Raw genomic sequence first — 14,925 nt, forward strand, 5'->3', positions numbered from 1 at the left:
ATTAGCTTGTCAGATGTTGCAGCTTTTGAAATGCATTTAAAGGTGCTCATTAAAATTTTGTACCATGATCAGGGCCAGTGGAAATATTTTACATAGGGTCCCATGCCGCTTAATCTAAAATACTTTATGATAAATAAATAAATGAAAAGTTATATCCTTTTGTATTTTATTTGTTTTATTGGGTTGTCTTTATCTATTTTAATGACTTAGATGAAGATCTGATCACATTTTAGGTCAAATGTATGCAGAAATTCAGACATTTTAAAGGGTTCACAAACCTTCTAGTACCACTGTAGTTATTTTATTTTTATTTTGTTGTGTCCATTGTCCCCCTGCCTGGCTCTTGACCTGTGAATGCACACAGGAGACTTTCAGGCAGGGGGCTTGTCCTGACCCTCTGTGAAAGACCCACACACTCTCATGAATAACTGCTCCAGTAGCACATCACCGTACAACTACAGCTTAAAGGACCTCCACCTCAGTGTCCTCTACAACTGAAGGGATATCACCACCTCAGAGACAATCTCAGTTTCCTCCATCTCCAGCTGGCTTCCACAGACTGCCAGAGGAGGAAGAGCCCCAGCTGACAGATGACAGCAGCAGCATGAGAATTCTGCCTTAAGCCAGCTGTGCTGACAGTACTAGTGTCAGTAACCTGAGCCCCTGGGTCCCTATGCTGACAGGAGTGACCAATGATTTAGATGCAGAGGTGCACTGTGAGAGGCCTGTGTATTCACCAAACGAGAGCCCATTCAACATCCTGGCTACAGATGATGATGGGGTGAGCTGTAAGACACTGCAAGAGCAGGGCAACAGCTCTGAGGCTTGCACTGTCATTTTAGAGTGTGCTATAGCAGGGACAGGTTTTCCTTGCCACAGAGCACTGCTTATATGCCTCTTCAAGAATACACTTCTGTCTGCAGCACTGACAACCTGCCTGTCTCACCCCATACACCGGTCTGCATCAGTGATGCAGACACATGCAGGGTTGCACAGCCTCTCCAGTGAAGCTCTGCAAGGGAAAGCCAGGACTTAGACTTCATCCCTGAACCATCCCCCTCACTGCAGCAGGAGCAGAGACTAAACACTGAATCCATCTTTTCTCCAGAAAGCAACGGCCTCACTGCCATTTCTCCCAATCCAACATTTTCAACTCATCTGGGAGTTCACACTGCAGTACCGACACAAGCAAGTGGATACCGATTTGGGCCAGAACAGCATCGCTCCTTGTAACCCAGTGCTGCTTCAGAAAACCGGGCATGCTCTTGTGCTGGGCAAATCAAAGTCACCTGTGGTGATTTGGCTTCACATGAGGCTACCATTCGTGGAGCCCTGTTGAAAAGCACCAACTAGTGACTGGCTTGATACCCCAGGAAGAACGAAACCGGACTGATCTCAGGTTCTGTTTTATGTGATTCCAATAGCACAGATGTCAGATACCAGTTCTTTTGTTATGTTTTAACAGCTTCTATGTTTTCTTTTCTGTCATAACGTTATTGTCTTTGTTTTGCTTATAGTGTGATGTACTGCAGTTCTGTTGTTGTTGTTTTGTTTCAGTTTTAACATAGGAACTGTTTTATCATTTTTTATTCTTCCATGTTCCAGTTGAACAGGTTTTCTTAAACCATTCGATCTGACTCAGTTTTGGAATATTCCCGAATGCTGCACTATACAACACTAGCAGAATAAAATTTACAGATAGGAGAATATTCTCACTTGTCCAAAAGTTCCCTTTGGACCGCACAGTCCAGGACTGAGTGTAAAAAATGTCTGAGTACAACCTTTTAGAGATCATCATGGTGGTTCAGTGGTAAAATTCTTGCCTGTCATAGGAGAGGCCTGGGTTTGATTCTCAGCCAATTAAACATTTTTTGCAGCTACATCACCTTGCAACTCACAACTGAAAATGCACTGAAACTGTGCAGCTGTGAACCTGGTCAGTACCTGGATGGGGGAGACTTCCTGGGAACAACTAAGTTTGCTGCTAGAAGTGGTGTTAAGAGACTCTTTAGATCTTCCAATGTCTAATAGCATTAGTTTCCTTCAAGGTTGTCCAAGAGTGTACCTTTCACTGATGCACAAATATTAATCATGGGGGTGTACCTTCAAGGTGCCTTACAACTGTAGAGACTGATAACCCACTGAATTGTTGAACACTCCCCACTGATCACTTATCACTCCCCATTGCACATAAACGGCTCCCCTGCAGAGACAACTAGAAGTACTACGTTTCTTGGTGTGCATATCACAGATGACTTCACTTGGACCATCAACACCAGTTCCCTAGCTAAAAAAGCACAACAACATCTCCACTTCCTGCTGTGACTGAGAAGGGCAAACCACCCCCCCCCCCCCCATACTATCCACATTCTATAGAGGTACCATCGAGACCATCTTGGCAAACTGTATCACTGTTCAGTTTGGGAATTGTAAGGTCTCAGACCGCAAGTTCCTACAATGAATTGTCAATACAGCAGGAAACATCATTGGAGCCTCCCTTCCGACCATTCAGGACATATACCACAAACACTGCCAACACACAAAGCCTCCAGTATTGTGGAGGATCTCTCCCACCCCTCTTGCAACCTCTTTACCCTCCTACCATCTGGTAAAGGGTATCTCAGTATATGGGTCAGCTCCACCAGACTCAGTAACAGCTTTTTTCCACAGGCTGTCAGGCTCCTCAACACCCTGGTACCTCCTGCACTTACTCCAAATCTGGAAACTTAAGTTCTTTTTTGCCTAATGTCAGGCATACTGTCTGATGTATTCTTTGCACAACTCTTTGCACAATCCTGTAAAGTAAATTGTACTATGCACATTGGACTTTATGTACCCTGTCAGAAATGTCTATGGCTACATTGTCTATAGCATTGGCTAGTCAGTGTCTTGTATGTATTCGCACCATAGACCTGGAGAACAATATCACGCTCCTCTCTATACTTGTATATGGCTGGTTTGACAAATAAACTTGAACTTGATCAGAGACGTATCATAGCGTATGATCATTTCCACATACTCCTTGTGTTGGAATGGTAGGATGAAGTGAAATACTGCTTTGACATGTAATGGCATTATATTCAACTGCAGGACTTCAGGGGTGTTTTTTTCATCTCATTTGTAAGAGCTTAAATCAAAGACAATTCCTTCATCTAAAACAAATAAACTGCTATTCAAACTGCAGTGTGGTGCAGCTTCAAAAATCCTTGTACATATTTCTCCATTATTTATATTTTTTTAACAAAGTTCCATTTTCATGTCCGGACAGGGAGACTTTATAATTTAAACTTTAAGCCACCCTTAAATCCTCTGAGGCCTGTCTGACTGCTAGCATGTATTTTGTAATTTTTTGTTTGTTTTTAAACAGAGATCAAATATGAAAAAGGTTTCGGATGCCATCTTGCACTCCATGTTGGATTGTAGCAGCGGTGGGAGTGGGGGCACTCGTGGAAGTTGTGGCCGAGTGGTTAAAATGATGAATTAGAAATCCATTGCGACTTGAAACCTGCTGATCATGGTGTTCTCTTCATGTGGTTGTGTGCCTGCCCCACAAAGGAAAAGTGTTGTTTCATTTTTCCTCAAACCTTTAAATTGCTAAATCATTTGGACCTGCTGCCTTAGAAATAAATTCTTCAGTGTCTATGAATGACAATTCCCAGTGGAAGCAGTTAAAAAGGCTGTTTGCATTCGCGACTCTTGTGCCCTACTTCCAGCCTTTGAAAACCGAATTAATTATGCTGAAAGAACCGACTCTCTAGGTGTTTGTAGTGCAAGAGAAGGAGTAGTGATGATAGCAGAGGAGAAGTAAGGATGGCACAAATGGAAACACATTTTCATGCGCTCCACTGGAAGGAATGAAAATAAATGCTGAAACCTGAAACAGTAGTAACTATAAGAGGAAATGCCTCCAAGCACGAAGCAAGCCCCCCTTGTTAGTACAGTGGTGAATATCCCTACCTGTCATGTGAGAAACTGAGGTTCAATTCCCCCACGGGGAGAAAGGTAGATTTTCTTCAATCAGATGCCAATCTCTCATACGTTGAGAGAGCTTATATAATTTTCCTTTCCTGTCATTTTCTGATGACTATTCCAAAGGGGCACCTTGTCAACTCTAATTTGTTTTTTGAAAATCTGCCTATGTGTTTGATAAATTGTTTTTTCCCAAAAAAGTTATTTATTGATCGTAATCTCCAGCAAACAAAAAAAGGGCTGAACATCTGAGGTGTTCTTGAATCAGAGCCAGGCTACATGTTCAGTGGTGGTCAGAATATATTAGTATGAGAAACAGGAGGAATTGCTCCACTCCTATTAAGCATAAACTGAAACAGGATAAGAACGAGACATATTGTGTGTCTGTGCATATGTCAACGCATTATCTACATCGTAGTGCCTTTCTCATTTGAACAATACTAGAAGGTCCACAGATCAAGCTTTGTCAAGAGTGGGATTCAAACCCGTGCCTCCAGAGTGACATCAGTATTTAAAACTTCGGAAAATGTGTCAGCCTTTATAATCAATCTTATTTGTGGAGTAAATATTGTATTTGAGAGAAAAGCGAAGATGCTCACTAAGGTGGGGATGACAGGTTCTGGCTATGTAGGAACTGCAAATCATATTCATACGAGGTTATCAGGAAATATTTAATTACATTTAGTTTATGTGGCTGTTAAAGTGTATATATTGCTTGTCCAGTCCGGATTAAACAAAAAAATAGTTGCATTGAAAAAAAAACTGAACTTAAAAAAATATGGAATTATTAGTAATGGTGCCAAAATAGATTTTCTTATTAGGACAGATCCATACAATATCTCTTGATTCTTCATTATTTACCCTTTGTTGCATAAATATTTCTTGTATTTCATATCTATCCTCTCTGGGGATAAATACACTTTAGATTGTGCAGCAAAGACTTTGAGCTTGTTGGTAGAATTTAATACATTTTGTGATTTTCTTTTCTTAAGCGTGACAGTTAAAGATCCTATTCTGTTTTATACATGTTTCTTGCTTAACATAGGAAGGTAAAAAGTTGTTACGCAAGTACAAGCCCATCCAATGAGAACAGTCTTAATTGTAAATGAAACAGGACTAAACTTAACATCCCAAGACTACAAATAAATACAGAATTAATTCAATTTAAATTGAAAATTAAATTGAAAAAAAACATTATACATTTTATTATACACATAAATTATACTTCATGACTAGAGCTATGTTTTAGTTAACCATAAGTAAGAGTAATCATAGTCAAAATTCAGTTGACTAGACCAAATCAAAAGTGAGTGACTACAAAATTAATATAACTAATAAACATTTTGGGAACAAGTAAAGGTTTATTTCAGGCTGAAAAGAGAAGAAAGGAAACAATATTTCAGCTGTGAAGCCTTCTGCGGGTGTTACATGCTGACTCAGCTGCCTACCTGAATTAATAGACATTTTAGTTGACTTGACTAAGACTATGATTAAATCAAAAACTTGTGACTAGATTGGTGTGTTTTGTTAAGTCACCTGACTAGATAAAACTTTTCTCACAGTGACTGTAGCTGAATGATCTCGCTCATGTGTGAATGTGCTGGTGGACTTTTAAGTTGCTTAACTGACTAAAACGCTTCCCACACTGACTGCAGCTGAATGGTTTCTCTCCTGTGTGAATGCGCTGGTGGACTCTTAAGGAACTGGAATTACTAAAACTCTTCCGACACTGACTGCAGCTGAATGGTCTCTCTCTTGTGTGAATGCGCTGGTGTACTCTTAAGGTACTTGACCGACTAAAACTCCTACCACACTGACTGCAGGTGAATAGTCTCACTGCTGTGTGAATGCGCTGGTGGGTTATTAAGTTACTTGAATGACTAAAACTCTTCCCACACTGACTGCAGCTGAATGGTCTCTCTCCTGTGTGAATGCGCTGGTGGGTTATTAAGTTACCTGACTGACTAAACCTCTTCCCACACCAACTGCAGCTGAAAGGTTTCTCTCCTGTGCAAAGGGTTTTTGAAATGTTAGACTGACAGAAACGCTGCTCCTGTCTGTGCCGTAATGGCAGTTTGTCCGCTCCATTTGAGCAAGGCTTTGAGTGATTCTTCCTCATCCTCTGATCATGCTGGGGTCTCTTATTCTGCAAATGCTCCATGGAATGATCTTGCTCAGATACTAAGGGATCATATGACTGCTTAAAACACCTCTGCAATGACAGTCTCTCCACTTGAACAGAACAAGGCCTAATTATTATCAAGCCCTGTTGGAGCTGCTGTTGTTCCTCCTTGTCCTGACTCTTCTCTGTGTGCTGTAACTCAGTACTATTCTCTTCACCAGGTTCTTTAGTCTGCTCCTCTGCAGGGTCAATCAACTGAGGCTCCATGTCCTGCTCTGTAAGATTAAACTCACCCAGTTGTTCTTTGAGCTCTTGTACGGAGACATAGCCCAGTTCATTACAACCTTGTGTAATACTGTTTGTGTCCAGATTATTAATCTTCTTTGTAAAATCATCAGATACTAGGAACCCAGGTGTCTCACTCTCAGGCTCTGTCTCCATCTTGGACACAGAGTCCAGATCCTCCACACTCTGTCTGCTCTCTGTGTGCTGCTCACTGAGTGTCTCTTTCCCTTCTGCAGAAGTGAGCTCTGTCTCCTGCATCAGACTGGAGCCCCACTCCTCCTGACTGTGCTGCTGTTCAAGAGGAGCCCTTTCCCTAGCATCAGGGAGAGCACTGGCCTCTGAGCCTGCAAATACAGAACAAAAGGACAAGACCTTTAACGTGAGCTGAAAGTATAACGTTTAAAGCAGAAAACACCATGGAGTAACAAGAAATCAAACTTTAACATACAGGGATTTTTGGCACCAAGACCACCGCAAAATACTAATACACCCCAATGTTCACTTTATCTTTTTAAACTAGCGGTGTTAATTTAGTCACCAAAAATTAAGACAAAATGTTTGTGAGCAACCCATTTTTCATTTTAAAGAAAATGAAACACCTACAAAAATAATCCACAACGACAATGACAGAAACCTGATTGCTTTGCATTTGTTTGAGTGCAATAAGATGAGAAGAAATGACCTGTTGGAGTAAAACTGAACAAGAGGAAGAGGTCTTCACAGCCAAAATGTTGTGTTTTCTGTCTTCTCTTTTCAGCAAACATATTACTTAATCCTTTCTAAATTAAAAGTGGGTGACGTAAAAGTGACCATGACTAATTGACACTTTAGTTGTCTTAACTAAGACTATGATTAAGGTTGAACTCTAGAAGCAGTGAGAGGTTTAGACAGTGAATTCAGAGAGAAAGAGAGATGAACAGGCTTGATATGAAAAGGGGGGAAAAGGTTATTTTGAATTTAATCACAAAAAGGAAGAGAATTCTAACACGAGTACAAGATGCTTAATAATAAAAACAACAGTGGATTGAATAATAATAATAAATACAAAATTTTATATGGTAAGTTTAAAAGTGGCTTTTCATATTTTTACAAAGACAAAAAGCTACACAGTGGGAGGAGGCAGCAGAATTAAGCAGGTACAGGGTACAGTGAGGGTTCGGAAGGGGCAATAAGGAGTATGATTAAACTAATTGAGATCTAGATTGAGATCCTCACTGAAAAACTTTATTAAGTGAATCTAGATACAACGGGTAACTCCTGGCTATTGTCAACATTTCAAGCTTCAGAGAAAAGGGGATGTTTGCTTAGATGTGGAAGCCCCAGATTCAGTAATCAAAGTAATTGTAAAGTTGACCTTGGTTTACTTTAGTTAATTAAATTATGGGTAAATGAGTAAGTATTAATCAGTAGTCCAGGAAGACAGCATGAAAGAAAAGGACAACTAGCAGAGGAACAGAGGAGATTGTTATTGTTAATGAATATTTGTTTAACCCAGTGTGCTTTAAAAATCACACCTGAAGAAGGCTCCACGACCAAAACGTTCTGTTTTCTTTCTTCTCATTTCAGCATGGAATAAACCTATTATTTGTGCTTTAATAAAGACTATTTTCACCAAAGCTGTGACAGAGAACAAAGAACTCAAGTGCTTCTAGGTATACCAACTTCTCAAATATTTGGGGGTTATGATAGTTTATTTTCATTATTGATTCATCCTCTGGGTCATTTCAGGCTATTTATCCAATTTCATAACTCCCTACTTGTAACAATACTCTGATAAACCGGTGTCATCTCCAGGCTGTATAACACACAGATCCCCTTGCATGCTGGGATAGGCTCTGGCTCCCCCGCGACCCGGTACTGTATAAAGCAGTGAATTCAACTGAGCAGAAATGACTGCCTTTCTAGAATGGTAATACACATTCTGCTGTGTGCTTAATCCAAAGAGATAAGAAAGAGAACACCAGGAAAAAACACCATGAGAAAAAAAATACTGGGAACAGTGTTTGTCCTTTCGATTAATACCAAATCCACAGACAATCCTTCTCCTCCAAGATCACTAAATACAGCAGTCCCGAAACCTAAAACACACCGATATTCACTTGATCCTGCACCTCAAACCACAGACCGCTACAAAATGTGAGAATGCAAATATCTGTCGACTGCTCGACACTTTTTATCCTGTTCACCATTTCACATTCATCTCCAAGTTTGCTTTGCTTTTTTAAAACCAAAAGCGCTGGAAACACGTTTAGCCGAGATTATTTTAAAAATAAGGAGGATATTCCAACGATAAAAAAAACAGTAAACAAGCGAGATGTCAGCGTTTACTATAATGAGGGTATAGATACAGTAGCTCACCATTTTCTATTCCTGTTACTACAACCAAACAATAAAAGTTCAGTTTCCAGTAAAGAATCACGTTGCTACATCACCTAAGTCTTTCCCACTTCACTCTGCATCTCTCCACTATATTCTCACCAGTGAGGAAGGTAAAGACACAAGTCACCACACTGACCTGACAACAGTTTCATATCCATTTCTTCTTTTATTTCGGCAGTGACTTCACATGGAAGCGTCTGGGTAACCTGATCGGTCTGTCCCTGATCTCCTCCTGCTCCCGAGTCTTTCTCCCACAGCTGCAATCTCCACTTCAGGCTCTCGTTTTCCTTCTTCAGCTGCGCCATTTCACTCCCGACACTGTCCTCCACACACTGTGTGATTTTAAACACGGCCCGTCTCACCTGAATCTGGGAGATGCTGTAGAGTTTGTCCTGAAACTCGTCCTCAGAGTCAGACATCCTGTTTCTGAAAACTTCTGAAACTTCATACACGATCGATTTGAGTAAAATATCCATTAAAGAGTAAAGTCCGGTTTGCAGATTTAACAAACACGCCGCCATCGTTCTTCGGAGTCTAAAACAAAGGTTGCCTTGCGGACTTTAATCACAGTAACTTTATTTTTATTCTTCACAGATCCTGTAATCAGGGCTATGATCTGTTCAGTAATAAACACAGTCGATAAGACGTAGCTTATTCAGAACATGAAGTTATTAAAATAACAAAAAAAAACTTTCTTCTTTAATTAGCTAAAGCAACAGACACAATCACCACCACGTGGGTGAAATATCTGCAGCATGATCGTCATTCATTAGGCTTCAAAACAGCCGAGGAGCAGAGCTGTGAAACAGGAGATTCTGCGGGCGGATTTAAAACCTCACTTCACCGTCTAGCGCCACCTGCTCAGGAGGAGTGAATTGCCTGCATGTTGCCCTGTTCCTAAGTGTGAATTTTGTGAAACTGAAAATTGATTTCCACGTTTTACTTGTAGGACACTATAATGCACATTATTATCAATGCAGAATTTCATATAAAGCTATTCTTAAATCGAAGCACACATCACTTTTCAGCTGTTCCTCTCAGCTTTGTGATAAAATATCAAACACAATCTCTTGAAGAAACGCTATTCTACACTGCTCGGGATCAGATAAACCACTAAAATGTACGCTGTGACTTAACCGATGGTAGAGGCTGTGGAGAAATTGCACCGGTTCAGAAGGAAAACTGAATAAGTGACTGAACTGGACCAGACCACTGGGTTAAAACTGAAACTGAAAATGGAATGCAGCCAATAACAACCAATTTAATGTTTTACCCCTCCACAACCCCCTTCCCAACTTCTTCTTATCTAATTAATACATTTTTCCTTCCTTTCGGTGTCTTTATACACAACTATTTCCCATCCTTACATTTTTTTCCAATCTCTTTTATCACCTCTCCATATTTATTGCTTTATCTTTGATGTGATATGTCTCAACAAGGCCACATACCCATTTAAATTGATTTATTTACCTTTCTGGTCTTTTCATCTTGAATCTGTACAACAGGTTCATTGGTTCCATATTTGCCACCGGTTCCACAGGACAGCTGTTTTAGTAACATCTCAAAGACCAGCTACTGTATATACCCAGGGTCAGGAAATTTTACCAGTGACAGAACAATGTCAACAAGAGTGTCGTTTGAGGTGAAGGGTTAAATTCTTTCTCTGTACACAGTGTTCAGTAGAGCACAGTAGAGCACAAACTCCAGCATTAAGTGTAGCCAATGTTGGTAAGACTACGAGCCTGCAGACAGGAAATATGCCTATTCTTATTCTAGTGCAGAACCTTAACCACAACTGAACCTATTTTTCCAGGTGCTGTACCAGTTCAGTCACATATACATTTTATGATCAGTCATTGTGGAGTGTGCTTAACCAACATAAATCATTTACAACTGAAGTTTTCCTTTTTGAGAATTAAACTGTTCGTCTTCCTTATCAAGCAAATGTATAAAAAGGCAGCTGTAACTCTTCTTGTCAGAAGTACGGTCCTGACTGTAAGGAGGGTTCTTTTCCTTGGCTATGTATTCAATAAACTCCTCTTCTGGTCGACAAAAACATCTCAAGTGGATTTGTGTTATACATCTCCATATGCAGGCTTTTGGATAAAGAAAAAAATGCTGTCATTTTCTTGCCAGCTGGCAGTACTTCTTATGCACCGAAAGCAAGATTTGTATTGTATTGTATTTCATCTTTTGCATCTTTTGCAAGTTGTACTGTATGATTTTCTTGAAAAACAAGTTGTTCCAGAAAGGAAATTAACACTTGAATTAAACTAAATCAACCCACATGTGATTATCAATAATTATGACACATTCTATAGGACAAAACAGGAAGAAAGGCACCGCAGAATTTCATACACAGGATCTCCTGTTTACTGAGAGAAGCTTTAACCATCTTTCATGTCCAAGGACCCCAATGTGCTTTCCAAGATGATGTCTACTACAGCTGCCACTGAAGCACACCACAGGCTCAGAAGTTTGACATCTCCCAAGTAAGATGTTGAAATTGCAGGTGGAAGAGCAAAATGACCCTCAAGTACAGGGAAAAGATGATCATCATGAGTGCACCACCTCATGACTGGTCAAGTGGCAGTGCCCTGATAGGAATGTTGTTCCTTTACTAGAACAGCAGCCAAAGACAAGAGAGCTTCCTCCATCTATGTTATTTAAGTGAATGGGAGAAAACCATGCACATACTGCAAACAACCATCTAATTGATGTGCTGCCCCACATAAGCAATGACAGAACTTATTGTTGATAACCTGGAGACTATACCGACCTCTTCAGTCATGTAAAGGACAGGACCTGCAGTATCTAATATAAATAAGAGATTTCAGTTTTCTGTGGAGCAGCTAAAATGAAACTCTTAATTTCAGGGTAGTGAATTCAAGCTCCATGCTGGCTAAAATTCCATAGTTTAAGATAAGATTTACTTGTATTATTTAAAAAGAAATATTATGAAACTTTTCCCAATACCAGCTTCAATGTGACTTTGTTGCTGACATGTTGTTCTTTATGAAAATAGTGTTTCCTATGCGATTAATACCTGACCCAGTAAATATATCAGAAAGAAATGGCCTGTCACTACATAAACTCATGAAATAGAGCAGAGACAATCAGATAATTGACAAAAGGAAATGTTAATCACTTTGCATGTTCTTTAGCATTTTTTATGAACCAAACAAAGTTCAAAGCCTTCTAGTCATTGTACTCCTTGTACACAATTTAAAAATAATCACAGTACAGTACTGGACACGCAGTGAGGAGCTCACACAACCAATACATGAACAAAAGTAAAGGCACACTGCACATCTGCGGAACATCACGTCCGGGTTTAGTGACAGCAAAATCAGAGATTGAAAGATGGGAAGTTTCAGATCACTTTTTTATTAAAGTTTTATGCAAACCTGAATACATTTGCAAGAGACATTGTTACACCGTGGAAAACCAGGGACTGAGGCAGACAGATTTCACAGACGTCTGCTCTTTATTGTGCATAACTCATAACTGACACAGAATGGTTAAAACCCGACAAGGCACTCAAGTGCCGTAAAGTGGTAAGCCCCAAAACCCAAAGTGCAAAAGCATCATAAACCCCAAACTGATGGTGTATGCAACAACCCCCCCCCCCCCCTTCAGAAAATGAAACAAACACAGTTATCCCAGACGTTAAAAAGCACTGCTGCCTGAAGTGGAGTGTGGAGCATCTGGATGAGGTCAGACTCGAGTGTGTCTGAATCACGGCCTCCAGGCAGGTTAGGAAAGGAGCGGGACAGTAGATCTGCAACTATATTTCCACATCTTGGAGTGAACTTTAGTGTAAAATAGTATTGCTGGAGCCTCTCAGACTAGTGGTGGTCTGAGTGGTCAATGTCCTATTGCTGAAGTGGCAAGAAACACAGTGAGGGCCTGGTGGGCCGTCCGTAGCGTGAATGCATGACCATACAAATACATGTACCAGGCCAGGGTCTCTCACTCCCCAACATAGTACTTCTGTTCGGTTGGACTGAGAACTCGTGAGGCAAAAGCGATAGGTTACTCCACCCCGTTATGAAGCAAGGGACAGTAGAGTTCCCAGGGCGGTGCTGGAGGCATCGCAGGTGACAAAGGTGGGGCTGGAGAGGTCGAAGACAGTGAGGTGGAATGTGAGTTTTTATCCCGTAAACCGCTTTGAGAAGCCACCTTTAAAGGTGCTATATAAAGGTGCTGATTCTTATGGAATGTGTTTTCTTTCTTCTTTTTTTCAGCATGGAATAAACCTATTACTTGATTCTTATGGATGCCCGGTCCCCCAGGGATTAAAAAAAAAAACATGGAATCGCGTATCTAAAGAAATAACAGTATACTGGAACTATGTTCATGCACAAACAGTAGCATGTTACATTATTAATTTGGGTGTCTCCTCTTGCCAGAAAGCGCTTAATTGCATTTTGAGTGCAGCTTTTGACTTTTTTTTAAATTACAACCCATAAATAAAGCTGATACTGCTTAGACTTTTAATTATTTTAAACTGTATTACAGCAGCACAATGTGCTTTTTCATGAAACCTTGACTATTGACTATTGACTTGACTATTTAGCCATGAGATTATGTTTATGTTTATTAATCTCCCTTATGCACTGTGAGAATGATAAGCACCCCACAGCGCCCGCGCGCCAGCAGAGAGAGAGAGAGACACACACACGGTTTTCATTGTCAAAAAGTAATTGTTTTTTACTTTTGTACAATTTTTTTTTACATTCCTCTTGTTTAACAAGAATGTTTTGTTTCTGGACAGACTGTTTAACTAGAGGAAAAGAGCGCCTCCTTCTTCAAAGCATTTCGTTGATCCGATCACAAATTCTTTTCCAGTCGCACAAAGTGTTGAGAATCTCCGATTCACCATGCTACAAATGGTCTCCTGGCAAAGATTCTCTTTGCCTCCTCTCCCCTTTATAATGTCGTCTCACTGTGCTTTCACAAACGAAGATGTCCATGGAAGCCAAATGCTGTACAATGTCTTGTTGTCTTATTTAAAACACAATACGCCAGGAAATGTGTCTGATGCATTAGCAAGTTAAAAAAATTGCGTGGAAAAGCTGGGTGTAACAATTGTTTCCTTTTTCTGATCACTCACTGTTTGGATACTTGGCTCACCTGCCCTGTTCTTTGTTTTCCTGTTATTTGCTGTGTATGCCTGCTGCGATCCACTCCTGCCCTCACTCAGTCGCTGTTGTGAATGTCTGTAGAGTGTATCTTATTTTTAGTATAAGATATATGAGCTCCTGCAGTCAGGACAGGAGGCTCTACTGTACACAGAGAGGGGTGGGAGGGTGGAACAAGCCGATACATACTCTTAGAGTTTGATTAATATGGAATATAATATAAAAATATAGTACTAAAAATAAGATAAACTCTACAGACTTTCACAACAGCGACTGCCAGAAGATAGGACACAGCGACTCAGACACCCGCTGAATGGAAAGGGGCACTTTAATTTTCTGTACGGCTAATATTAAAGCCAATACTTTAATATTCTTTTCTGTATGTTTATCAATAGTGGGTACTGGCCTTATTCGGCCCTGCACCCATTGTTATGTGTTTTTCTCTGCACACGGAGGATGTTTCTGCAGATCTCCATGTGCAGAGTTTCTGTGGGGTGTTTGTCCCATTGAGTGTAATCCTGGTCTGTGAGGGGACCCCACACTTCACTGCCGTATAAGGGCAATGGGTTGGATTACACTTTCAAATATTTGGAGCCAGATTCTTGTTGGTGGATTGATGTTGAAGACACTCCTTCCTATTGCGTAGAAAGCCCTGAGTGCCTTCTCCCTCAGTGCCTTCACTTCCAGCTCAAAACTTCCAGATGAGCTGATGGTACAGTATATGTGATACAGTATGTGATATGCCGAGATATGTGTAGCTGGATGTGTGCTCCAATGTGTTGTTGTTAAGTGTGAATTTGTACCTGTTTCCCTGAGGTCTGGCTTTTTTCTGGAAAACCATAACTCTGGTCTTGTCCAGATTGACTGTCAGTGCCAGGGTCTGACAGTACTGCTCCAGCAGTGCCAGGTTCTGTTGCAGCCCCTGTTCTGTGGGCGACAGCAGGACCAGGTCATCTGCATAGAGCAGGAACTTGATTTCTGTGTCGTGTAGTGTGAGACCAGGAGCCGCAGACTGTTCCAACATTC

The 14,925-nt window shown here is 40.6% G+C and overlaps 1 protein-coding gene across 1 annotated transcript; it reads right to left on the bottom strand.

Annotated features, from left to right (window-relative positions):
* Positions 1 to 488: 488 nt before the first annotated feature.
* Positions 489 to 9,276, bottom strand: LOC148812151 (uncharacterized). Its single transcript, XM_088908680.1, has 3 exons — positions 8,892 to 9,276; positions 6,235 to 6,720; positions 489 to 559 (listed from the first exon to the last, which is right to left on the bottom strand). The coding sequence occupies exons 1-3, from the start codon at positions 9,274 to 9,276 to the stop codon at positions 489 to 491; spliced, it is 942 nt and encodes a 313-aa protein (XP_088764806.1).
* Positions 9,277 to 14,925: the final 5,649 nt, after the last annotated feature.

Source organism: Atractosteus spatula, assembly GCF_055471065.1.
Source record: "Atractosteus spatula isolate fAtrSpa1 chromosome 10 unlocalized genomic scaffold, fAtrSpa1.hap1 SUPER_10_unloc_5, whole genome shotgun sequence".
Taxonomy (NCBI): domain Eukaryota; kingdom Metazoa; phylum Chordata; class Actinopteri; order Semionotiformes; family Lepisosteidae; genus Atractosteus; species Atractosteus spatula.

Coding starts and splice junctions, on each gene's coding strand:
- LOC148812151 (XM_088908680.1), bottom strand. CDS start 9,276: ATGGCGGCGTGTTTGTTAAATCTGCAAACCGGACTTTACTCTTTAATG. Junction 6,721..8,891: donor GGATATGAAACTGTTGTCAG/GTCAGTGTGGTG, acceptor CTGTATTTGCAG/GCTCAGAGGCCAGTGCTCTC. Junction 560..6,234: donor ACAACAGCAGCTCCAACAGG/GCTTGATAATAA, acceptor CTCCTCTGGCAG/TCTGTGGAAGCCAGCTGGAG.